The 27,327-nt window shown below is 36.6% G+C and overlaps 1 protein-coding gene across 8 annotated transcripts in view; it reads right to left on the bottom strand.

The window, feature by feature from the left end:
* HDAC9 (histone deacetylase 9) overlaps positions 1–27,327 on the bottom strand; it is a 452,594-nt gene that overhangs the window by 412,068 nt on the left and 13,199 nt on the right. For all 8 annotated transcript variants that reach the window (XM_064411632.1, XM_064411622.1, XM_064411704.1 and 5 more), the window contains one exon: positions 9,163–9,273. In XM_064411632.1, the coding sequence (XP_064267702.1) occupies positions 9,163–9,181 (19 nt within the window). In that variant the 5' untranslated portion in view covers positions 9,182–9,273. Of the gene's footprint in view, positions 1–9,162; positions 9,274–27,327 lie in introns of those variants that run through there.

The raw sequence follows: 27,327 nt of genomic DNA, 5'->3' as shown, positions 1-27,327 counted from the left end.
AATTACCTGTTATAAGTGTTATAATTATCACTGCAGAAACACTTATTCTGCAGAAACACATCTGCCAGAGACAAAATTAGGAGATGGAGTGTGGGTGTGAAAACATTAAAAGTTGGCAAACATGCCTTTTTTAGGGTATTCAACATAACCAGTGTTCATACAGCTAAGCTAACACATGAAGAACCAAGAACTTTTTATTAATGGAGTTTAATCTAACTTTCTGTATTATGCAACATTTTAGAAACACAGCCTTACCAAACTGTAGATGTTATAAATTCATATAGGTAAATATTAAATTTACATTCTTTTAACAAAGCACATTTCACATATTCCTAACTGCTTTGCATTGCATATGTCTTGATGAATATGAAAGAATGCCTGGCAGCCAGAGGCTGAACTATCACTTTAAAAGTGATAGGCTGTATAATGTGACTGATGATGTGACTTGGTTGGTCATTTTACTCAGTTATAAAAATGTTCACTGAGGCTTCAAATTCTGCATGGGCAGACCAGGTAATTCTTAAAATCCATAAACAGAAATGACCAGTAAAGTGAAGAAGCATGAAGAAGTCCTTAGCACTTCTCTCCAGCTTTACCTATGGCTAAGCAGTCCCACAGTTATTGAGGCTGACCATGCTTCTCTTGTTCAAGGATGACTCGTGATCCTTTCTTTCCAATGTACATGAGTTAAATGTACTTTTTCTCTTCCCTCTTCCTTCCTAACTTTGCCAGGACCATTGTGTGGCTATGTAGTAAACCACACTGAGAAATAAATCCAGACTAAAAACAGCCCTTACTTTTGGGAACAGCTGAGCCTGGATTAGTTCCTGAATCCATCTCATCCTGTGGCCACACAAATAAGTATACCTGGCACAGCTGAGCAGTCGATCAGAGGAGTGAGAACAAGAGGCAGCCAGTCACTAGAGTTGCTTATTCTGGCACTGCTACTGAAAAAGACTTCCCAAAATGTAACCTTCCCTTGGTTGCTCTTGGAACCATGCAGCTCCACAGTCTCTCCTATCCTGGAGGTGACACTGTCCTGTCTTCTTCCTCCATGCAAACAAGCACTAAATACACAGCAATGAGTCTTGGCACCACATCACCTAGTAATTGAAGTGAAAGAGTTATCTGATGAGCCAAAACACTCAGGAGGTAAATTGTGTTTGCAGCAAAGCAGGAAGCATTAACATCTTCCACACTACTTGTGTTTTCAGATATAAAGAACCCTACTAATAATGACATTGTAAACAGCAATTCTCCACACAGAAATGTGAGAAGTGACAGAGACAAGAATTAGGAAAACCAATGGATCTGCCAAATAGAGTACAGCAATGAACCACCTGCAATGGCAATTTTTTTTATTTATAGTATTTGAGCTATATTGGTCTTTCAAACACAACAAAACCCTGAACTTTCCCCCCCAGAGCCACACTCCTTAAACAACATGTTAGATAGTATATTAAAGCAAATATCACCTGTAGAAGAACAGATTATTTGGTATGACAAGATTGAGAATAGAATTCAGATGCTGGGGAGAGAGACAGAAGTATAAACAAAAAAGAAAAGAAAAAAATAAAAAGGAACAACAAAAGTATGTGCAATTATCTAGGACTTGTCTCACCCACTAAGGAATTAGGATTTCTTATACTTGGCACAGTCCAAGGAATACTCTGTATGTATGACAGTCCAGCTGCCTAGATAGGAAATTCAGAGAGAGTAGTGAACCCCTCCTTCCTCCAATACTATAAAAATGTAGACCTTGGACCATATGGAATTAGAGCACAGGAAGACACATGTCAACTGCTGAAATGAGATGGGGAAGGGGCATCTCTTTAGCTGAGGCTCAGATTCTAACTTGACTGAGAATTACACACAATTTTTTTTTCTTAGAGAAAATTCCTATACTTAGGAAAGGTTTTACAGGTTATGCTAAAGAGTTCGCTTCAAGTAAAGGCAAGCTTTCATAAGGCAATGCAGGATGCTCCCATCATGCAAGCTTCCAGCAAGCACAATGACTTCAGGATTACAGACAGCAAAGTAATAAAAGCAGAGTTGGTTAAATATTTCCTGTGAGATGGGAATCCAAACTTCTGAATTTGGAAGCTTTCCAAACTCACTCAGAGTGATGGCAGACTTCTATTCAGTAACAACACATGAAAATTTTGTCATACACTTGGTGACAATCAAAGCAACTTCTAGGTGGCTGTTGGGATTCACAGTTGGTAATGATGAGCCACATGAGGAATCAGCCTCTCCACTATTTTCCAGCATATTTCAGTGGTTAATTATCAACACTGTTATAGTCACTCTCCAGAGAGAATGCCAGCTTCTGATTTGCTTGTCTAAGGTCGCTGAAAATATAAACATACACATTTACCTATTTAAAGTTCACTAGACTCCAATGAAAGTATAACTGTGCCACCTTGGTTTAATGAACTGCTAATAAGCAAAAGGGACAGTGGAATTCTGTGTTTTGCCCCTGGACAATAAATTTGATGGCTCCTTCTAGTGGTGCATGTTCTAAGTGAGCACTGAGGATAAATTACGTACTTTAAACGAGAAAAAGTTTTCACCTCTAATTTAAAAAAGCCACTCTAAAGAACCTTTACATGCTTTATAAACATTTCAAGATTTATTTCCAGAGAACTAATTTATATTTTAAGGTGCTAATGGTCAAAAAGTCAGACCTGTGCTTTAGCTATACAGAACAAAAATAGTTATTTTGAAAGACAAATTCCTAGTCAAAAACCATTCAGTGGCCAACATTAACAACTGACTCCTGAAAGAAAACAGAAATGTAGTTCTAATTGTCAAGCACAGTATCTGTTTGAAGAGATAGAAACCTTTTATACATGTATAGGTTAAAGTCTGTATGTATCATCTTAAAGTACCACAAAGTTATACCAAAAATACCCTTCAGTTAACCCGAATCTGCAGAAAGTAGTAACTGATCCCACAACCTACTGTCTAGTTGTTATCATTATTTATTGACTTAAAATCTGAAGAATTAGCAGGCGAAATAATAGAACTCCATGAACATGTGCAAGTATGAAAGCACAAATAAGAGTAGAACCATGACACTTTAATGCTTTAATTATCAATTTTCATTGTAAACAGTGCAATTTACTTCTAAGAGGAAGAAAAAACGCATAGTAAGTAGCTCAATGCATTTACCAACTTTAATTATAGCAAGTGAACAAGATGATGCTTTCTTATCTAATGCATGCACAGAGCATTTTATTCATTATTTGGTAGTGTTGTACATTAAATCCCCAGTGGCAGAACACATTTTGAATCCAAATTTTTCATTCAAATGTGTTGGGATTTTACCTAGAAATGCCTAGATAAAGATGTCAGGCTTAAACTATTGTGAGAAAAATACAGAGAGAGTCTCTAAACAGCAACATCTTTCACATTTTATAAAGGCAAACTTAAGATTTATGTCAGACTGAAGTTATTTTGGAGTTCTGGAAGGAGATTCAAGAGGTCAAAATCTGCAGAGCTGCACCTCTCAGTCGTGCTCTGCATTAAAAGTTAAAAAGAGCAGGGAGTGCTGTGAGGCAAGACTTCTTTTACACACATTATATTAAGACTGAGCTTGTAGATTTTCTTTTTCCTTTTCAAGATTTTAAAGAGCTGCAGTACTCTGTCATACATAGACAGATATAGATAACACATCTATTAATCCTGGATCTTATTGGGCCATATTCATTCGCGAATTCTCCATATATATCAAACCCAGCCTGTGACACAGTTCTTTTTTAGTCTAAGGAAAATTCATTACAAAGTCATCACAAGGAACAAATGTATTTGATTCCTTCAGTCTACAGTCAGAAACCTGAAAAAGATCCATACACTTGACTTCAGTGGAACGGAAACACCTCCAAAACAGACCTATGGGTGAAGAAGAGGTTTTAGCCTTCTGGTATTTAATTTACTTCTTTGTTTTGGACTCAAGGTTCTCCTACATCTTTTTACCAAAAAGCTGACAAAATACACTTTAAAGTAAGATATATGATTATTCATCAAAATATTCATCTGTTCACAGCATCTACTGCTGGTGAAGAGATGGTTACAGTACTGCAATATAAACATTCAATGCATTTTCATTTTAAAACAGTAGTGCAAATTGCATTTTGGAACTTTTTCTATATTTAGTCTTTACCAATATGAGGAAAATTATTTATAAAAATGCAGAGAAAAGCAGAACAAGAAAACAGGGGGAGTCAGCTTTGCAGTAAGGAAAAACAAGCTATTTCTCATGAGGAACAAACAAATGCCTATCAAAGAAATTCAGAACCAAGATGACAGAAAAGTGATTCAAAAGCAGGAGCTGGCAGAATTTAGCATACGGCTCCTTTCTCTCCCACTCAGTTTACTAAGAAATATCACTTTCTGTTGACTATAGCAGCTCTTAGAAGACTCTAAAGACCTGAAAAAATATGTAATGTTGAAGAGCAGAAAGAAGCTTGGACAGTGATTTCCTAAATATTATATACTACATTTGGATTTCAGTTCAGTAACTACAGATAGATTAAAGAGCTGATTTCACCTGGGTGCATGTAAGTAAACCACACACATTTTGAACTTGTTATCTTCAGCAGCAGGCATGTTGAAATGCTGCTGAAAACCTGGGACGGTAAAAAGCTCTCTGACCAGCTTTCCACAACAGCTTTTCACCTGTCTGCAATATTAAAAGCAAGAAACTGGATAAACTGGCTGTGTGATTTTCCATCAGGAAACTGTGATACCAAACACTGCTATTTTAGCAGTAGTTGCAGCATCTGGAAAACTTCCATAAACACCAAGAGTTTCAGGTATTTTCCCTTCTTCATAATTTATTAGTACCATGTATTAATAGAACTTGTCTACCCTAACAAAAAAATATTCCATGACCAACTTTAGTGATTTTGGTGTTTTGTTTTTTTAGTAGAATTTGTTTTTCATTTAACTATTCTGATATTGCTTTTAATTTTAAGGGGAAAGAGCATAAAATCTGAAAGATCTGGGTAACAGGAGAAGCAAAAGGGAGAAGAAATGAGATCTCTATGTAGTCATTCCCCTCCTCAGGTTACAAAAAGAAAACCTGTGATCTCTACCTTCACAGAAATATTTCTAATCTACTGTTCCCCATAGATGCTGTTTTTCTTCCAAAAAATCTGAGTAAAAATACTGTATTAAACCAACGCATGCTTTAAATGAAACAATTTCTCTCCTGTTCATATAAGTAGCATCCTTTCCAAGGGCTAGAATCCTTGGAAACTGAGCTGGCAGTCATACAACAGACAATCTCCAACTACAGTACCACGTTAATAGAAGATGTATTTCAAAATAGTAGACAGAGAGACATAACTCCAAAATACACCTGTGAGTATATTAATTCACCACTAGAAAGTATTTTTAAAAAAAGTCTCAAAACTTGATGCTAACTATTTTCTATAAGAGCAGGTGCTTGGCCAGTTTAGTCCAGAGAAGAGAAGGCTAGAAGGGGAGCTCATGAAAGTGTACAAATATCATAAAGGCAAGTGCTAAGAGATTGGAGCCAGACTCTTTAGTGGTGCCCAGGTACAGGATGGGGAGCAAGGGCCATAAAATTTAACACAAAAAGTTTCACGTCAGCATGAAGAAGAAATTTTTTGTGTTGAGGATGGCAGAGCACTGGAACAGGCTGCAGGTCATAGAGCCTCCCCCTCTGGAGACATTCAAAACCCATCTGGATGAGTTGCTATGTAACCTGCTCTACATGACTCTGCCTTGGCAGAGGGATTTGAATGGTTATCTCCAGATGTCCCTTCCCACCCTAATTCTGTGATTCTGTAAATAAATATTTTCTTTTTCTGACCAGCGCTTTTTATGCATAATAATCAGTTCAGAAGATGCAATGGCTACAGAATGTAAACATTTCCTTAATGATCTAACCATTCATAACAAGCAAAGCAAACATTTCCCTGTTGAGATTCAGCATTCACCTAATAGCTTTACAGATTAGCAAGAGCCTGGTCCCTGAAGGTTCAAAGAGCTGGGATCAATTTAACAGGCTACAGAGTTGTTGCAAGTAGATGTTGCTGTGCTGGAGGCTCCACAGCCATTGCATCATACAATATAAAGAAATATTCATCTGCTTTGGTTTTACAGACAAACTCTATCCAAAGAGGTTCTTCAGGTAATGGTTGAATTGAACATGCATAATTTTCGCTTGTTCCACATAAGGTTATTCAGACTATTTAGGTTTGAAGGGAAAGCAATTCTAAAAAAAATATTTTTGGTTTTTACTTGGCACATCTCATCATAAAACCACAAATTTAGCACAGTGCATACAATCTTTTCTACAGCATTTCAGAGTTTTTCATTGACAGAAGAAGCCACCCACAAAGTGAGCTGGCCTGTACCATTCATCTATAGAGCAGTACTGCTTTACCAGTTTGCCTCTTGCTTTTTCTTCTCTTCTTTTTTAATATAGTTATTGTTTGTGTAAACAGCATGTATGAATGTACATACACAAGCTATATACATGCAGGCTAGATATATTGAAAAAAAAGAAATCCAACCAAAAAAAGTACATTCACCATTTTGTTGTAACTTACAACCATGACCCAAAATATCAACATTTACCATATATTATGAAGATTTTCACAGGTCTTATGTACAAGACACACAGACTGGTATTCAAATGAGATAGCATCTTGGTGTTACACCATAGAAAAAAGGGTTATAAATACTGTCTGTATACCGTATGTGCTTAAAGTGTCCTGTTTAAAATTTATTTCAAACTGCCCTAACTACTGGATGTAGCATAATATAGAAACCTATTCCCCGAAGAAATTCAAGACTATCAGGAATTAAAAAAAAAAAAAAAAACCACACACCAAAAAACCCACAAAACTCCCAACTCTAACACTACTGAACATTCAGACTTTTGCCACTTTAATTCCAAGCCATAAATATATGAACTGCCACCAGAGGCTCACCATCACAGGAAGAAGCTGGTCATGTCACTGGCAATTCATTAATTTTTCTTTTGGAATACTGGGGACACTTGCAACTATTGGAGCATCTTACAGGTGAAACAATTACAACCAGATACATATTTTAGACCTAAATCGGAAGTTGAATCATAGGAATCACAGAGTCATAAAATAATTTTCATTGGAAGGGACATTTAAAGTTGAATTGAACTGCCCTTCCATCTCTTTGTCTCATAAGATCAACCTTCATTTAAAAAAAAAAACAGTGAAAAAGGAAAAGTAGCCATAACAAATGCAATGGGACAAAGACATTGACCATGTATGAAAAATTATGCACTTGAAGAGGACTGGAAAAGGGGAACTCAGTCACTATGGATGCAATAAGAAAATTTAGCAGTGTTTATCTTCTAAGAAATTCCAATCAAATGTTAACTGCTCAGAGAAATGACAGGCTTCTCCTACCACTATTACTGGGACTGCACTGGATCCAGAAATTTCAGCAACTTCCAAAAGGTGACAAAGCACTGCACAAAATGCATCTCAGACTCACTCAGCTGGGGGACAGAAGAGATGCCACATGGAGATGCTCATCCTCCTCCAGTTCATGGTATTAACTTTAAGCAGGATGCAAGACTAGAGTAAAAATAAATACTGCCTCTCTGCTGTTTCACTGAAGGAAAGAAAATGAGGATTCCAAGGCCAACATTGCCCTTGAATACTGCATTTCTGTACATGACACAGAGGTATATCAAAATGGTTGGTGAAGCAACTCAGTTTTCAGAGGCAAACTCTAATGATGGGGGACACTAAGGAGTAGATTTGAAGATATTTAGGCACCTAACTCCTACTAAAAGTGACGCTCCTGAAGTATCTAAATACCTTTACAAGTAATGTGATTATACTGAATGTTTCCCCTTTCTTACATTAGATGTAACCTACAGAAATAGACAAATATGCATTCACATTAGTTATCTTCTTTCTTCATGCCAATAAGAATAGTGGAAATTTTATTTTCTTTTTGTGACAGCCAATTTAATTTCTGGCTCTTTCCACAGCCTGCACTTAGCACAAAAGAAGAAACATTAGAAAGATACCAAATCAGCTGGAGTATCTTGGCATTTGAACTGTATGTTTAGGAAGTACAAGATTATTTCCTATTAAGCACCACTGTGATAAGATAAAGATGTCCCTTTCTGCTGAATGCCCCGTTGTGCTCTGTATGGATAATTCACTGCATGCACCAAATTGCACTGTAAGAGAAGAGGCCAAGTGTGAAACTGAGCTATATTTGACTCCATTTGATATAAAAGCTGTTGTCAGTTTTTAATACTACAACCAACAATTCTCAAAAAATGCTCACTGAATTAAATTTCTATGCAATAGGGTATATACAGATAAATACAGCTCACAAAGTATTACAGTGTTTTCCCTGATGCTTTTATAGGCTGTTTGCACAAAACCAAAGCAGTCATAAAATAAGCCACCTGTAAAGGGTTATTTTACCAACAGTACTAGGAATAGATACTTCAAGTGTGGGTGAACAAAGTGTGAACCATATGGGACGTTGCAGAGATTTGAATTGGGGACTCTCACTCCTCAAAAGAACTGAAGTCAAGGCATGTTCCATATGCAGCATTCTGTTTTCTTGGAAGTTTAAACAGCTACTGATAGCTCGCTTTCTACCAAGTGAACCTGCAGTTCAGTGACTCATTTTGCAGGCATTGGATAAAGTAGGTTCAGAGAGCATTGTTAATTACACATGTTTAAAGGAGGAAGCACTGCAAAGAATGCCTATTATGGGCAAAGATGATGTTGGAGCTAAACAGAAAAATAACAGGATACCATTTGAAGTCTTTCTTTAAAAGAAGCATCTGTGCAAAGGTAGAAAATAAATTAATGTCTAATTACACATATTAAGAACTAAAATGCTACAAAATGCCTATTCATGCCAGATCAGTTTCTTAAGAAAAACTAAAAAATATTTTAAATGTACTATAGGATTATTCTGGCTTCAAAATTCAACTGTGATAAGGTACCCCAAAATTGCCTTTTCTGCCTATACAGCCATATTCCTGTTTTATAAGAAGTGTTGCATATCAGTTATTTGCCAGATTCATTTCATAACACATAGGATTATATATTTCCTAAGAAGATACAGTTTTATGCAGGAGTGAGGTATAAATATAAACAAACTGACCTGGTGTTGTGGAGCTCATTGTTCTTAATGGAATGGTATCTTGTTAAAGTGTAAGTCAAACTGTGGCAGAAGGTGTCCAGATTTTGAGATTCTTCTGGAAGTGGGGTGAATCTGAGTAAAATAAAGAAGCAAAAAACACCTTTGACTATTTGTTGACAATATAATATTTTTTTATCATTATGTCAAACACACTTAAACAGAAGAATATTTGAGATTTCTCACCCCACAGGTTCTTTTTATGGTGTTCTTTTGCTGCAAATTCAAGCACCGATGACCCTTGAAAACAAGACTAAAACTCAGAAATCCTAAAGCTTCTGAGCAGCTCAACTAGAAATCTGCATTACAGCCCATCTACAGTCACATAGGAACACCAGAAAGTAAAGGATGAATTGTGTCCTTCCACAAATATCTGGATTACACCCTTATGTATCAGTAGCCAATTCTCAGTTTTACTGCAGTTAGCAACAAAACATGAATGTGCAGAAACTGATCTGCATTCAAAACTCTTTCAGGAATAGCTACTACTTCCTAAAGCTCCAATGTTTGAGCAGCTCATGAATAGAGAATGTTGAAATAATTAGCACAGCTGAAGGGATCTCCCATGACAAGCTAATGACATCTCTGACACCACAAAGAGAGCTGCTAATGGCGTGGGCTGCTCGAGAGTAGGGAAAGGAAGGTTCTGCAATTTGGCTGAAATCCTTTCACAGTCCTGTGGCATTCTCAGTTCAATACAGAAGCAGAGGCAAACATGTTCCTCTAATATTCCCATCTGCTGAAAGTTTAAAGCTATAGAGGAGCTTTCAGGGAACTAAAATATATTTTCATTCAAGCATGATATAAACAGCATAATGAGAGAGAAGGTTGTAGTGCATTACGACTGTGACTATCCTATTCAGCCACTGCTCCTGAAGTATCTAAGTAGTCAAAGATATTCTTAGTGCTGAATATTTTAGCAGCTTTTGTCACTTTTTTTAAACTACCAACTGCACATTTAGTTTCAAGCTGAGCTCAGCCAAATTCGAGATAGTAAATTACAGTTTAACCAAGTATAATCATTTAAGTTTAGCATCATTATGATTCAAGAAAGGAAAATCACACATTTAGATAAGTAACTTCTGCTTTGATGCCCCCTAAAGCAAGCTGGACATACCCTGCTTAAATAGGCATGATATTTGGACACTACCAGCACTCCAGCAGGCAACACCTGTAAAACCAAAATTGATTATACTAGAAAATCCTACTTTCCCTTGCTTGCCTCATGCAGCAAAATTCATCAAATATCAGATGGAACCACTATAAAACTGAACAGACTCTACCATTAAGCCCTGTCCAAAACATGAATTTGGGCAGATCCTTACTTTGGATAAGTAAGGACCCACTGCAGCAGGCATAGAGCTGCAAGATTTATTAATAAAAGTACAACTAATATACACTTCAAGAGTTCTAAGACTTTACTTAATTTCACTGATCTCATGACTATCTCAGCAGTTACACAGATCATGAAAAAAATATTTTCCAGTGAATCCAACATCCATTCATTTGGTATCCAGACTCAGCTGGAATGATGTGGTTTCTCTCAGAAAGTAGAAAATGGATATTGATGCATGACTGTGGGCTTTACTTGAGTGAATTTTCAGCATGCACTTAAAGTAAACATAGCACTTTCGAGCATTAGGAAAAGTCTGGGCATTAGGATTTGAATATTCTAATATTTAAAATTCACTTATAATCCCCATAACTGAAACTATAATTTTGTGTAAGTTTGCTCCATGTACACCTCCCATCTAAGCAAATATTTGAAGCTCATATGAGAGCAGAGAACACATGGTCAGCTCTGACTGCACTCTCAAATGGGTAAGCTTTTTCCTCACAAAAATACTGCACTTTTTTTTCACTCAATAAAGATAATTTCTAATAATTGGGATAGTTGTGTGTGTGTGTGAGACAGAGAGATCAGTAGATATGACTGGCATGCTCCTGTCAGTGCAAATATTCCATTGGAGTGACAATCTGTACCCAAAACAGTGGTCCCACCAGCCCTGTACTGGGCTATCGATACCAGCTGTGCTGAAACTGTAGAAACAAGCTGCTTCCTAGTTCTTCCCTGCTCTTCTAGAGCAAGGAACATTCACCCTTGGAGAAGAATCAGGTTAGGGAAGATTTGAACAAGCTGGCCATACATAAGTTCATGTGACCTGAGGGGATGGATTCCCCACAATCCTGAGGGACCTGGACAGCATCACTGCAAAGCTGCTCCCAGAACAGCTTTGAAAGCTCATGACTATCAGGGCAGGTTCAAACAGACTGTAAGAAACATCTCTCCTGTCTTCAGGAAGGACAAGGAGAATATAGAGAACCAAAGGCCAGTCCACCTCAACTCAATGTTTTGGAAGGTGATGGGCTAAAAAACCCTGGAAACAATTTCCAAGTATGTGAAGGACAGGAAGGTGGTGGGAAATAGGCAGCCCTTGTTTATGAAGGAAAATCATGCTTGGCCCACATGATAGTTTTCTACAATTAAATAGTTCAGAAATAGACGGGGAGGAGGAGCGCTGAGAATATTCTTTATCTTGAATAAAGAAAAGCTTTCAGCACTGTTCTGCAGAACACCCTCACAAACTGTGAAACACAGGAAAGTGGACAGCAAGGTGGCTGAAAACAATCTGTGCTGCCAAGTTCTAAGGGTTGTGATCTGCAGGCCAAAGTCCAGCTGGAGGCCAGTCCCTTCAATGGAGCCCCCAGGGGTCAATGCTGGTGCCAGCACTGCTTTTCATTAAGGATCTGGCTCATGGTACAGAGCATAACCTCAGCAATTCCACAGATGATTCAGAATTGGAAGGAGTGGTTGACAGAGCAGATGGTTCTGCTGTCATTCAGAGGGACTTCAATGGGCTAGAGAAACTGGATCTACTGAATGTGTGTGCCAAGGCTGGGGTGGGTGGCAGGGAGCAAAGTGAGAAACAGAAAAAGCCCCAAGATCAGAGGGAAAGGAGGTGCTTTATCGCAGAATAGCTAGGTAAAAAGCAGCAAAGAAGACAGAACAAGACTGTTCTCAGTGATCCCCAAAGACAGAAGAGGCAATGTACACAAACTGAAATATGGGCAATTCCCTTTAAACATTAGAAGGTACTTTTCCCCTGTTACTGAGGCCAAACATCTAAGAAATAGGCTTCCCAGTAAGTTTTGAATTTCCATCCTTGGAGATCGTACACAGCCTTGGACAACTTGCTGTAGCTGGCCTAGCCTGGAAGAGGGGTAGACTAGATACTTCCTCCACAGGTCTGGAGACACTCTTGTTATTACTAGATTTTTCATTTTCAAGATCACCAAAGACAGCATCAGCATTGAATATTCAATCCAGTTAAACCCAGAGAGAATAACTCCAGTATAAGAAAGTGTTCTGCTGGGATTCCCATAAAAAGATTTCTGTTAAGGAATTTTGTAAATTAAACTGTACTGGTAGTCTTATTTAATGAGGTGGCAGCTGGCATCCTTCCTGATACTCTATTTCCATATATGTCATGTAAGTGCAAAGCTTTCACTAAGCTGAATGTTGTTGTTCAGGTTCAGTTTTAACAACTCTTTGTAAATATGATACAAGGCTCACATTGTCATAGCTCCCATTTAGAACACAAAAAATTCCACATCACCCTGTACAGAATTATATTCACAACACTCTATTCACAGACACTCTCATTCAAATGCACTTCTACTGATAAGCTGACAGTCCTTCATTTCTTTTCTTTTTCTGAAGGAATGTCATAGTGCAAATTAGACACCATGAACTACAGTGCCACATTTTTTTAATGTTAGCTCTGAAAATTAAAAAAACACAGCACAGGCATTAAAATTTCATGAGGTGTGCTTGGCTCATTGGGAGATGAATTTGTGCTCCATCTCCACCCACAAAAAACAGCAAACAATTCCTGATCAGTCAGATCCTGAAGATACAAAGCTAAGGTACAGCAAGGGGCTCCAGGATTTAGGATAGACTAAGAATGGTGAAATGTTCAAGTGTAATGCCTTAGGAAGTGCACTAAGGGTTTGTTTTACTACATTTTAACTGAAAGATAATTCATCCTTTACTCATTATCAGGCTGGCATTTTAGTCTACAGCAGAATATACAGCAAATTAATTTCTACCTTCATGCATATCACTGGAGGTGATGCTACACATAAGCAACTTGCATTTGCTCATCCAGAAACCATAAACCTTCCCCTTTTTCCTCAAAGGAAATTCAACAGCTTATATGCTTCAACAACTGATGCACCTTTGAAATGGCTACAAAACAAGACTGCAAGATGGAATGTAGGTTTTCATGCCCACCAGGCACCACAAACCTTATGTTTCTCATGATTGCTTTGTAGGTACAGTATTTTCTAACACAAATAAGCATTTCAAGTTAACACTATCCCTTTAAACTGTCATCTCTCACTATGTTGTCCCAAGACTATATTCACTGACTACATTTTTTCTATCTTGTGCCTGTATTTCAAAATTCTTCTGGGAATTGAGTTTCTGAGATAGGATGCAATGAATACAAATTAACAGAATTCAGATGAAAAATATATTTCTACTTCTATTTTCCCCATGCCCAAGATGAATTTTTCATGAGAACTTCTGAAATTAATCCATAGTTTTCTCAACTACATCCTGGAGGTATCTTCCAGATCTTTCTCTTCCAGGAGGACTTTTTACCTAAAATACATCTATTTGCAAAAATATCTAGAAAATCATTATGAAAGATTCTGTGGATAAAAATATAGAATTATAAGCTGCATTAAATTCTGAACAAGACAGGTCAGCACCCCTAATAATACACCTAGTTGTTTCTCTGCTGCATGTATTGTTTCAAAATAGCTTCCAGTTACATAGAAACAAAATTGTTGTTTGGAATTGAGATTAAAATGCTGGAGGCCATTAAGTGCCACCACAGCTCAAGTGTCAAAAGAAAGAAATATTCACTTCTCACACTTAACAGCTCGTGTGTTAAGCCAAACATGTAAAACAGCTGTAAGAATTAGTACAAATTCTGTTGTCCAACAAACAGTTCAGCAAAAAGCTCAATTAAAGTAAATATAAAATCCTAAAACAAAACAAAAAATTAAAGAATAGTTGTTCTCTCTAGAATATGAGCAGCACGATGCTTTAAAAAATATTTTTCTAAATGAAAGATTTTTCAAAGGAAAATTGTTAAATAGATACATACAGTATCCAATTAAAATCCCATTAAAAAGACATCAAGCTATAAATCTTCGGAAAAAATAATCATAAATCCACTACAACATAATGACTGGAAGACAAATCACAATGAACTTTTACTGAAGTGATTTTCACCCATGAAAGCCAAACCCAGAGTGCCAAATCAAACCCTTCTAACCTTGTATCAAACACCTAAATTTGATTAGGAAGTAAGCTGGCATATGGAAAAGGTGGTAAGGTGTTAAGGAATGGTGTGAATTCCAAGACAAAGTACTCAAAGACATCAGTTCAAAAAGCAAATGGCTATTACAATTGGTTTAAGAACATACCACAAGTGGAAGCTAAACCAAAACATTAGCAGTACATGCAATTAAGCAGTGACCTTTATATGCAAATACAGTGCAGATTTACTTGTTGTAAAAAGACCAAAACCTAGTCCAATAGACACTGGGGTATATAACTGCTTTCAGTGGGAATTTAGTGGTTTCACAGCAAAGCCTTCAGAATCCAGAGCTCAGTGCAAGATTATTTTACCATAAGGTATTCAGGCATCTTATTCTTAATTAGGTACATAGATAAAGACTTTCTGAAGTCTGTAACAATTTTGTAGTACATACCTTTGAAGGTAATATATTAAAGAACCACTCCAGCAGAAGGTGCTGGAATTTCATGCTCTTTGTATTTCCCCAACAAAGTAATTTTTGATGTGCCTAACAGAAAATTACACCTTGCAGAATCTGTAAACAATTCTCAGCTATACTTCTAACAGGCAAATATTTATTTTGACCAATAAGTCAAGTCACCACGCTTTAGCAATTACTCACATGCAATATTAAGCAGTGTTAGACTTCACACATGCTGTGAGAGCACATGGCTCACACAGTTGTGAGAGGCTCAGACTTCTGTCCAGTAAAGCAAATCCTCCTTCCTGAAACTCTTTAAAGCAAGCAGTAAAGCCATACAGTTATTTCAACAATCTCTTTTATATTCACTGCCTACTACAGAGATGAAGCAAATAAGTTCCCTAAAAATCAAGAGGAGATGATGCCTTTCACTAAAAAAGAATCCAAAGCCTCAATCAACAGGATTAAATAATGTGCTGCTAAGCTGCTGGCTGGACTTCTGCTATGCCACTTACAACAAATCAGCACAAGCTTCTGCCCTGTTTCCCACCGAAATCAGTTGGAAATACAATATAGCTTTAAAAAAAGAGCCAAACAACCATTTCTTCTTTCAGCCTCAAGCAGGATTTGGAACTTGCTCACTACATAAATACTGCAGAAATACTTCTGCTGCAGCTTAAATGGTCCTGTCATCCTCTTTCATGCCAGCCCCTTGTCTGAATTAAAAAGGGTGCACATCTACATGTGCCCTCCCAAAGTAGAGCTGATGTACAAGATTTGGCCTGTATCACAACCAGGCAGTAGCAGATACCACAGTAGGTGAGGGACTGGCCTATGTGGTGCTTTCATAGCAGGGGAAAAAAAATGAGACAGGCCTATTTAGGTCCTCATTTTGATTTTAATTTTGTTTTAATTATGCCAGTTTTTAAATCAGTACTGAAAACAAAAACTTCTTATAGGGAAAAATCAAACTTAAAATTCAGAGTTCATTGAAGCACATAAGGAAAGAAACTAAGAAACAAAACCCTTTTTCATTCAAACAAACAGGTTGTCCAGACGTCATCTCCATCCTCGTAGATATTCAAAACCCAAATGAAAATGGCCTTGGCTGTAACTGACTTTGCTTTGTTCATCTGAGTGAATTAAAACATCTCTAGAGATGCTTTCCAGTCTCAGCCATTCTGCCACGAGACACTGAAGAACACACAAGACACACAAAGAACAGTCTTTGTAGGTCATATGTAAACGGGTACAGTCCTCTCCCCTTACGCAAGACTGTGGAGAAACTTCCCCTAGAGGAATACAACTGGAAGAAAGAATCTGTCTCTTAAAACTTCTCAAAAGCTGGACAAAGTGAGCCACAACAAGAAATTACAGAGTCCAGATTACTTTGAATGAAATCACAAATTCTAGGTTTCTTTTATTTCGACTCTCTTACCCAGCGCTATGAAGACTAATTGTCAAGCTCCTGGTAAGAAACCATCAGAAAACTCATGCACTCAATTTAGAAATGCTTTCTAAATTCTTAAATTTTCCTTTGAAAAAACTTAAATGAACTTCTCTGGAGAGGAAAGGCAAAGTTAAGTGGCAGCTGGAGTACAGATTTACAGGAACACTGTGAGCTCAGCACTATGGAGCTATACTGTGCATAATTTCAGGGAGGCCACACTTCAATAACCATTAATTTATTATCAGCCATCATTAATAACTTAGTCACTGGTAATTAAAACAAAAAAGAAATGAAAACCCCCAAAACCCACCCTTTCAAGTAATGTGAAAAGAAACAACTGCTGTGCATACTCTTAGCCACCTCTGTCTGCTGTGTATCCAAGAATATTCATTTCTGTAAAAATGCTTGAGATTAAGTGTAAATTCAACCCATGAAAACTATTAACAATGTGTTACAGTAGAGGGAAGGAGAGAAGGAGGCAGACTCTTTATGATATGTCTGTATACACAGAATAATTGGAATAATTTTAAAATGCTACGAAACATTCTAAATAAATCCCTGTACACCGGAACAAAAAATTAAGTAGGTAAACATTACATTAGAACTTACATTATAACTTTTCCCATGGGTTCAGGCAAACCAATATAGTTCAGTGCACTAGAACTACAAGCTTGCTCTTTCAAAGGAACAAGAAGTAGACTGTGAACAGAACGCCTCCGAAACCCTTTGAGCCTATAATGTGTAGTTCACAGTACTTCAGCTTTGATTTATGTTTGCCTTTTCACCAGATGAAAACTAACTTTCTCTCAACCTACTCCCCCTTCTATTTTCTTAAACTGAATTGTATTTCAGCTGTTATTGACCTTGTTGCACAGTGTGGTAACTGATATATAGCTACCTATAAAAAACGAGAGATAGCAACACACTTTTCCCCTATTCCTATTTTTTACTCTATCTTTCCACATGAAGGGCAGTATAACAACTATTTTATGTTTTTTTATGTTTTGAATTTAATCTGAGATGCACAGCACCTGAATATTTACCACAGCAGGACTCTGTAACTAGAACATATCAGAACATCAAAACCTCCTTCATGCAAAAAAACACTTTTGCATTTCTGCAACATCGTACTTATTTAGAATAACGGAACACCTCTTATGAAACAAGAATTATCAGCCTCCCTATACAAGTTTGTCTGTTTTAGACAGACTCAACAAGAAGAGAATACTTATCTAGAAGTGAAAGCCTCCAAAGGCAGTTTCAGATGCTTGGCCTGTGATCTGAATGGCACTCTGAAGGAAACAGTCTAGATTTCCTTTCCAGCTCTTAAAGAAAACTTGAGAGCATGAGATGGTTAAGTTAAAAGGAAAAAACACAAAATTTCAGAAGAGCAACTTCATGTATAAACTTCCTCTGACATTGTAAAAATTTGATTTGGAATCCCTAAAAATTTGCTGTCAGTAAAATTGTTTGAATTTGACATATTTTTTCTGATTTTACAGCAAAAGGACATACTCCCCCTCATTGAAACCTTCCTTAGTATGCAATGATTAATCATTTTGATGTGATCAAAAACACTTGGGAATATCATTACTGCCTTTAAAAAGGCTAGATTGAAGTTATAACAAAATACCCTTGAAAAACCCATATTCTTGTTAGATTTTATGCTTATACATAGATATTAGCACAGATAATCATATTCAAGAGCACCTGATTTGAAAAATGTTCATATTTTTAGAACACAATATGTCTCTGTAAGCTTTGCTTTGACACTTGGTTTGGATAAATCCAGACAAACCTCAAGGTGAATCATTATAATACTCTGCTGCTCTCCAGCCCTTCCACAGAGGCTACAAAACTCTTTTGTTTCTTCTCAACCACTATTGCTACTTCCATTGAATTAGGACCTAGATGTCCCATCCACGACTCAAAACATTTAATAAGACATTCAACACCCTGTTATTTAACTGACTTCTAGAAGTTATCAAAACTTTTTTGAAATGTCAAATATGAAACAGCATGCCTCAATGGCCTTGAATTAGTAAATTTCTATGGACTTCAAAACACAAGTCTCAAATACGACCCTCTCAGGTGTACCATTTTCTTCTCTAAAGAAAGAGTATCCAGTCTCAGATGCATTACTCCAGTGACACAGGTATACTCAAAAAGCTGTAGAAGTGTTACATCATTTACAGGTAATTGTAATGATGTAACACATGTATATACACACATGTATTTCTGATTTAGGGAAAGTCTTAGCTACTATACAAGGCACCATTTTAAGAAAAAAATTTTTAAATGGTTTCTGAATTTTATCAGTTATTCATCTTAAAATATTAATCTGAGAAACAAATATTTGAAGAAACATAAAGCAGAGAACTTCAAACCTGCAGGCATATTTACACTGTTTGTTAATTCTGACTTGTACATGATGGACAATTTTCCACAAAACCAAATATTACACAGGAGTAAGACACGGAAAATACAAACCCACAACAACTTAATTTTAGGTCAGGAATCCCCAGCATACAAAGAAACATATACACCTACAAACAACCTACATACACACCTAAAACACAAGCCAGGAATCATGGCAATCACCTACAGGAATTAGTCAGCTACTTCCATTATGTAACACACAGAGACCCCATGTGAGAACATCATCATGTGTTTATGTAGACCTTACAGGAATTCCTCCTGCAAAGACCTTGCAAACAGGACAGAGAGGGAAACAGGGCTTAGTGCAGCACCAGGCACAGTGATAAGTGGAGATTTTTTTACAAAGTGATAAAGTCGTATTAACAAGATAATTGACACAGGAGAGGGTCTATAGGTACACAGAAGCTGTCAGCAAGGAAGGAGAAGAAACCTCTCCATGTAAAATTTCCATATTTATGATTCTTACATGAGATGATTGATGTCCAGTGTTATTTCATGCATTAAAAGTAACTGAGATGAGTCAAAATTTTCCATTTAAATCTATGACAGAAAAGTGGGTTTAACTGCTTAGCAGCAAAATGATTTTTTTCTTCATAAACATCAAGATTCCTTAAGCTTCTGTTGCTGAACATCCAAGCAGTTTTCTGTTTATTAAAGAAAAAGCGTCAGTGAAATTTTCCTCAGGAAAAGCATATAGATGGCTAAAGAACATATAAGCTTAATTATTTTATGAAAACTTACCCCAAAAGAACATTTTTTTGCTGTCATTGAAATTTATCAAAGATTTGACAAGTCTTTTACACTAACTTCTAGATACATTAGGCTTCAATTTTGTCTTTCCAATTCTAAAGAACTATTACCACAAAGTCTTTAATAGTTGAAATAGTTATTTGCAGTGTTTGATAAGTAACAAATGTTGTAAAGCTTGTCTTACAAGAAAATAAACCTTTCAATGCCGATGATGCTTTGAAGAACGTTTACACTGAGCGTCCTTTGACAATAGATTTTTTTACTGTAGAGCCTTACTTGTTTTCACAAGACAAGGATTAATTCTAAACTGACATGTTTTAAGAGTATGATTCAGCAGAGACTAAATGATGATGGAAGTTTGATTAATACTTCGGCATCTTCAGCAGTGGAATACAAACCAAGAAAACAGACTCTGTGTATTAGGCAGTTAAATTGGATCAGGTTGTATTGGGTTGAAGACTGAAAATTATTTTCATGCTCAGTTTATTTTCTGTGATTTCACCAAGGTCACTGGGAAAAAAAACCCTGTATCTTTGATAATTTATAAATTAATATTATAATACATCTTTCCTACTGGAACTTGACAGCAATTCAAGAGACTTCTTAATGCACTTGGGTGATCAATTCAGCTCATAAATCTGAACTTTTAAGAAAATTCTGACCTCTGCTGCAAGTGTGTATTGCTATTTAGAAGCAGGACAAAATAATGGGAAAAGTTAATGGTGCTTATGAAGTTCTTCACTGTGTGCTGGTTTAAGTATCTCAATATAAGAAAGACATTGAGATATTAAAATGTCTCTAAAGGAGGGGACCAAGATGGTAAAAGACCTCGAGGGCAAGACTTTGTAAATCTTGCCTTGCAAGAGCAGCTGAGGTCATTTGGTTTGTTCAGCTTGGAGAAGATGCAGATGTCAACCAGTCAGCCAGATGCAGAAGATGCAGATGTCAAACAATCACAGAATTCATTTCATGCCCCAATGAGACCATTTCTCTTGCTGCTACCTCTGAAATAGGTAAAAGAATAGCAAAAGCTATTTTCTTACACATAAAAATGAGTATTTCATCCCTGTCTTAGCAGGGAAGTTACATAGCACTAAGGCTGTGACTTATCTAAATCTATCCTGTTAATCACAAACTTTAGATAATACAGTGTTTTTAATTACTGCTGCATAAAATTAAGAGGCAAATAGAATTTGAAACTGACAAATATGTGATCCCATAAAAATATTTTCAGGTTGCAGAAGTAATTCTAAGTCTAACCATCGCTTGTCAAATTAATATAAACAAAACTAATGTCAAAAAAAATAGGACATTTCTTAAGCCTTTGGGACTCAAAAGAAAGTGCACATATGGTTTAGCAAAGGCAGGGAGGCAGGAAGGGACACAATAAATGGGGGAAATGGAACAGAACTGGGCTTCCAGCACATGGTTGGGGTAAGGAATGAACGTGAAGGCAACTTCTCTATATTTTTTATGTAACTTTGAGCAAGAGCAATCCTCCAGTAGTAAGGAAAAAAATAATCCCAACTAAAGAAAAAAATCCCACCAAAACAGGAGTTATAGATTGTCATTCCAAGTACAAATATTAGTACATTACGAATGCACTGAAATAAAGAGAAAAATACGTATACAGTGCTTGTGAGTACACCAGAAAGTAAAGCGGGTTTACAAATTTACAAGATATTCAGTATAAAATTTAACAGTCCACTTTTAAGAAAACTCAAGTTTTAAACTGAGAGAAATACAACTTCCACTCTTTTTTTTTCCTGTACAAAAATCACATGTATCCAAATGAACTGTCAACTCCCAGTCAAGCAAAAGTCACTTTGGTAACCATATTTCAATAATAAAAGAGATGTTAATGAAAGCAGCCCTAGATTTTTTCCCACAACAAGAAACATAAGAGACTAACTTAAATTATATTGTTACATTTGGATTTGCTGCCAATTTTTTTTAGCAAGTAAGTCCACATACACAAACAGGAAAAGATTTTATGTTATTTTTACTGGCAAAGTCCCAACAACCTGTCCACATTCCATGACTGCTCATACAGCTGCATGCTTCCTGCTGCAGACTCCTTACTGCAGATACCTAATTCTTTTTTTTTTTTTTTTTACAACACCAACCATGCTGAAAATTCAACTAGAGACAATTTCAACACAAGCTGCATCATTATGCTTGAGGGCATTATGCATGCCATACCACAGACTGGTAAACAAACATCACATTGAAATATTTTCCAGTATAACCAGGGGTTTTTTTACTTAGTATAAAGATGCTATTATAATTTTTATTTTACTTTTAAACTTTAATAGCACGGTAATTAAATTTCTCTTGATATTCAGACACTTGAACAACCTCATGGTTAGATTTGTCTAAACAGAGCTACACAAAGTAAAACCTAACACAAAATTTGAAAGAAAGCAAAACAGAAAAAAAAATTCTACTGTGCCATGTAAAAAATGCCTAACCTAATTAGTTACTAAATAATTAAAACTATTTATTTAATAAAGACAGACAACTTAAATAAAGGCACAGATAATAAGAAAGCTCTTTCACAATAAGAAAGCTCTTGGTTCAATTAGGTTTTATTGGCAATATAAAATTTGAGCTTAAAGCAAGTAATTATAGCACAGCTCCACTGTCCCACAGCTGGAAGAAGCTACTTTCCTCATGAACATAAAAATCTCTGACCATAAACTTGTGGCTAAAATAGCCTGTATAAAACCGGATGAGGTTTCCCAAAAAATGAGTGTAGTCACGTCACCTCCTTTCAAAACCCACTCAAATTTTGCCTGAGCCAAATCTCAGGCTCCAAAAACAGCAACCAGGCCAATGGAGCTTTATTTTCAAGGATCTCTAGACTAGCAAAACTTTCAGTAAAACTAGGAAGCAACATTCAGTATTTGTCACTAAAGATTTTTCTATCAATTATAAAAAATTAGTGATGTAGTGAAATTGCAACCAAAATAATAATGAAAAATTACATCCTGCTTGCTTACAGAGAGACAATTAATGATCATTCAGCTATTTTAGCACTAGTTCACAATCTGACTTCGCAGTAAAATGAAGAATTGGCCTCACAGAATTGATATAATGTACAAGTAAAGTAAGATAAACCTTACTGTAGACCTTCAGTATATATCAAGGAGACTTATAAGGATAATCAGAAGAGCTTTTTACCAAGAAATGTAGTGACAGCACATGGCCAGTGGTTTGAAACTGAAAGAGGGTAAGTTGGGCACAAGGAAAAAGCTCTTTAGAATGAGGGTAATGAGATGCTGGAAGAGATTATCCAGGGGGGTTGTGGATGCCCCATCATTAAAGTGTTCAAAATCAGACTGAATGAGGCTTTGAGCAACCTGATCTTGTGAAAGACATCCCTGCCCATGTCACAAGGGTTGGAACCAGATGAACTTCAAGGACCACTTCCAACAAAAACCATTCAATGATTCTAAGCTCACATTTACACACATTTTTGAGTATGCAAAGAAAAAGACAAGTTGACACTTCCACTAAAAATCTGAAGTTATAAATGTTGGATTGAGATTTAGGGGTTTTTTTGTTTTTAGAAAAAAAATCCTAAATATTGATAAAACAGCTACTAATGTGATGCAAAGAAAAGCCTTATTAGTTGTTTATTGTTTTTCTGCACTGCTACAAGAAACTCCATAAGCACACAACTGAACCTATCCAGATGAAAGTGAACAGCACACAATTTTCACTTTTCAGGGCTAAGAAAAAACTGTACAGATGCTGCAGCTATGCAGCACATGCATTGCACTAGTCCATGAATACTGTTCAGTTTAATCACCTTGCAAAGTTTTAAGGGTTTATTAGTGGCTAGGAAAATCAAAAAGAAGCTTCTCTCTCCATACAACTGACAAAGCCTCCTAAAACTGGCATGTTATGCATTCAACCCCTCTTTTTTAGTAGAGCTAGAAAGAATCAGTTTCCTAGAGGCAGGTAAAAAGGTTCAGTTACAGCCAGTCAAGAAAGAACTGCCCAGAAGCTGATAAACAGAACAGGAGAAAGAACAGGACATGGAAAAGGTTAAGAGAATTTGCTAGGCTGCCAGAAGATGATGTAAGGAACTGAACTTTACCCCAAGACATGCCTTCAGCTAAAATAGCCAATTACTATGATAGAGAGACAAGGAAAAGAAACAGTAAGTAAAAGTTAGAATGCTTCACAGAAAAGCAGATCTTCCATTCAGAAATAAATGTAAGTTTGAAAGCATCAGCTTGCAGCAAGGGGAACAGAAAAATAAAAAATAAAAAGACAGCTGAAAGGCAACTCAAGAAGTAGGAAAGTCAAAACTCTCAATTTCATGTACTTTAAGTTGAAATACAGCAAGATAGCAAACACTTCCATTTCAGCAAGAAGAAAGCGCCAAATATATTTATCAACGTAATAATAAAAATTCAGTCCTGCTGAACTCTATAGGAATGTCCTTTTTCTTCAATTTAATAACATTTTAATATTTATTGACTGAATTCAAATGCTGTACAATAAAAAAATAGAAGAGGTGAGAAATATTGCTACTAAAGATTCACTTTTTTTTATTCTTACCTTAAAAATAAAACATTTTCCTGTGCAGGCAAAAAAAAACCCAGTCAATGTGCCAAGACCCAGGAAGAAGTTCTTTGTCTTTCCTCCTGACACTGATAAGATACCAGAAACACGGGGTTTTTTTCAAGATGTACTCCATATAGCAAGGAAATTAGGCATAATGTTCAGAAAGAAAAATGATAGGATTTCTTGACCTTTTTCAGGTCAGGAATGTCTGCTAGTACTGTCAGTGAGAAAGAAACCTTTTCCTTGGAATGAAGATGTTTTCACTACCTAGGTTTAGGCAGAGAAGTCACAATTAAATGTCAGCATCTGCCAAAGAAAGTGCATTACAGACTACAGCAGCTGCTTTGATGAAAAATACATACTATTTCTGTTTCCTATCTTACTATTTCTGGCCAGAGTAAAACCTCCATCCTGGAAAAATGGCATTTAAAACTACAGCTCCATTTTCTCAAAATGAGGAAGAACATCAGCCTTATATACAATTAATTAATTTTGATAATTTTGCTTCTCAGGTCATGCTTTAACAACTTTCCCCAATTCCTCTCTTTACTGGCACATTTCCTTTCATAGATCATATGTATCCAAACTGTTGGGTGTCCCAGGCATTCAGCCAGTGCCACTTTCTACCTGGGCTTCTCTAATCTGTTTCAAGCATGATAGTATTTTGCCTGGTTATCTATGTCAACCTATGTCCATCTATGGCAAAGGAGTAAATCTGTACATTCCCATAATTTTTTCCTGTAATACATTTTCAGATGTTCTGTCCATATATTTATTTTCCAATAATACAACTAAGTCTCCTTTAGATGTGCTTCCCAGCTGCCAATCTGTTATTCTGATTTTTAAAAATCCTCTCACTTCATCATTGACCATTGCTGTTACCAAACTTTAAGATTTGCCTTGCCCCATCTATGTTTTTTTTTCATTGACTACTGTACTTCCACTGTTGCCAAAACATAGGAATATTAAAAGGATTCCTTCATCTCACATGAGTCACATTCATCACTTAAACTAAAAGAAAAAGCATAAAAGAAAACTGAAATCCAAAAAGTAAATCTAAGATCTTTCCATCTAGATATGTCATCATTGTTCTCTTCAACAGGTCTTTGTAGTTTGAAAAAACAGAAAAAATTCTCAAACAGTGCCGTCTTTGCTTTGAGCACACACTTTCTCCAAGATTATTAGAGAAAATGCATTTAATCTCTTGATATTTAAAAAAACCCAAAATCACTGAGTAAGCCTTCAAAGAATACCAGTATAATCAAACTGACAGGAAAAGATCAAAACCAGCAGGGTGAGTGTCTTTAAATTTAGGCAGGTACAGTTCTACTTCTACAGAGAGCTGAAGTCTAGTATCTGCCACGGCTACTTTGAAAGGCACCAGCCTGTAGTTTGTCTTCGTGTTACTTTAATGTATGCTGAGCAGGACTGAGATTTTAAATTATGAAATTTTAAAGGATCAAATTTCAGAGTATATGCCTAGGTTTAACAGACACATTTATTTTGATAACATCAACTCACAGTACATAACAAATTTACTTCCTGACTATAACTTGTTTACTGCATACTATTTGCTGGTGCTAGGCACATGACATCTTTCACCTATGTGAGCATTTACAATAAACGTGAAAATACATGAAAATAAATTGTGCAGAGAAGAAATTAAGTTCTGTACATGCAAACAAATACATGCAATATTTCTGAATACAAGGTATTGTAATAATGTATTTAATCCTTTCCACAAGATGCTTTTCACCACATGTTTTAATAAATAACAGCTTAAAATTTTTATTTAGCAAAAGTGGCTTTGATGAACACAGTTTTAGGCATACTTTACTATTGAGACTGTTACATAACATTAATTTTTAACAGATATGACTTGTGTCTTAGAAAGAAGGAAGGTCAGTTTAAAGGCCTGTGAAATCAATCTAAAGAAGCATTGCCAGCAGATCAGTGGAGGTGATTCTGCCCCTTTATTTTAGTCTCATGAGACCTCATCTGAAATACTGGAATACTGCATTCATTTCTGGGATGCTCAGCACAGGGAGGACATTGATCTGTTGCAATGAATCTAGAGGAGGCCCAAGAAGATGATTAGAAAGATGGAAGTGGTGTCTTGAGAGTCTGACCTGGAACACAGACTAGACAGAGCTAAGAGAATAAAATAGGTACTTATTAAAAGGCCTTAAAGGACACACCTTGGGCAATACAAGAGCCTGGCCAGCGCTACACTCAAGGTGGACCCAAAATGGTCACAAAATGGATAACCAATCATGAGGTTTCACACTTTTATAAGTTTTGGCTCATTTGCATATTGGAGTTAATTGTCCAATTACAGCTTTAGGTTATGAAGTCCCATCCTCCTTGTTTGCCTCTTCTTCAGTTACCTGTTGTTTATACTTCTGGACCTGAAGCTGCTAAGGGTTGTCCTTACTCTCAAGCTGGAAAAGGATTGTTTTATCTACTTACCCTGTGAATTGAACCTACTAACACTTAATATGAAGCTCAGAGCTACACCCCTAGGCAGCACAGAATCTGAAACTTAAGGCATCAGAAGACATCTCCTATAAGGAAAGGCTGGGAGAATTAAGATTGTTCAGAGAAGGCTTCAGGGTAACCTAATTGTGGCCTTCCAGTGCCTGAAGGGAGTCTATAAGATGGAGAGGGTTTTTTCCCATGAACACATAGTGACAGGACAAGAGGGAAGGGGGTCAGACTGAAAGAGCATAGTTTTACATTAGATATTAAGAAGAAATTCTTTACTGTGAGGGTGGTGAGACACTGGAGCAGGTTGCCCAGAGAAGCTGTGGATGCCCCAACCCTGGAAGTGTTCAAGGCTGGATGGGGCTCTGAGCAACCTGGTCTAGTGGAAGGAGTCCCTGACCATGGCAGGGGGGTTGGAACAGATGGTCATTAAGGTCCTTTCCAGCCCTAACCATTTAATAAATGTGATTTTATGAACCAAGTGAAAAAATGCAGTATTCAAAACTGCAGATATCTGAAGAGTTTTAGAGAAAATACTGTGTTTACTAATTCTGAGGGGAAAAAAAGGGTCTTCATGGCCTTGTGGAGCACCCAAGAAGAAAAGTGAAATTTCTATGAGTATTTAAGCCACAAAT

This window comes from Passer domesticus, chromosome 1 (assembly GCF_036417665.1).
Source record: "Passer domesticus isolate bPasDom1 chromosome 1, bPasDom1.hap1, whole genome shotgun sequence".
Lineage (NCBI taxonomy): Eukaryota > Metazoa > Chordata > Aves > Passeriformes > Passeridae > Passer > Passer domesticus.
This window is presented reverse-complemented; position numbering and strand designations above follow the sequence as displayed.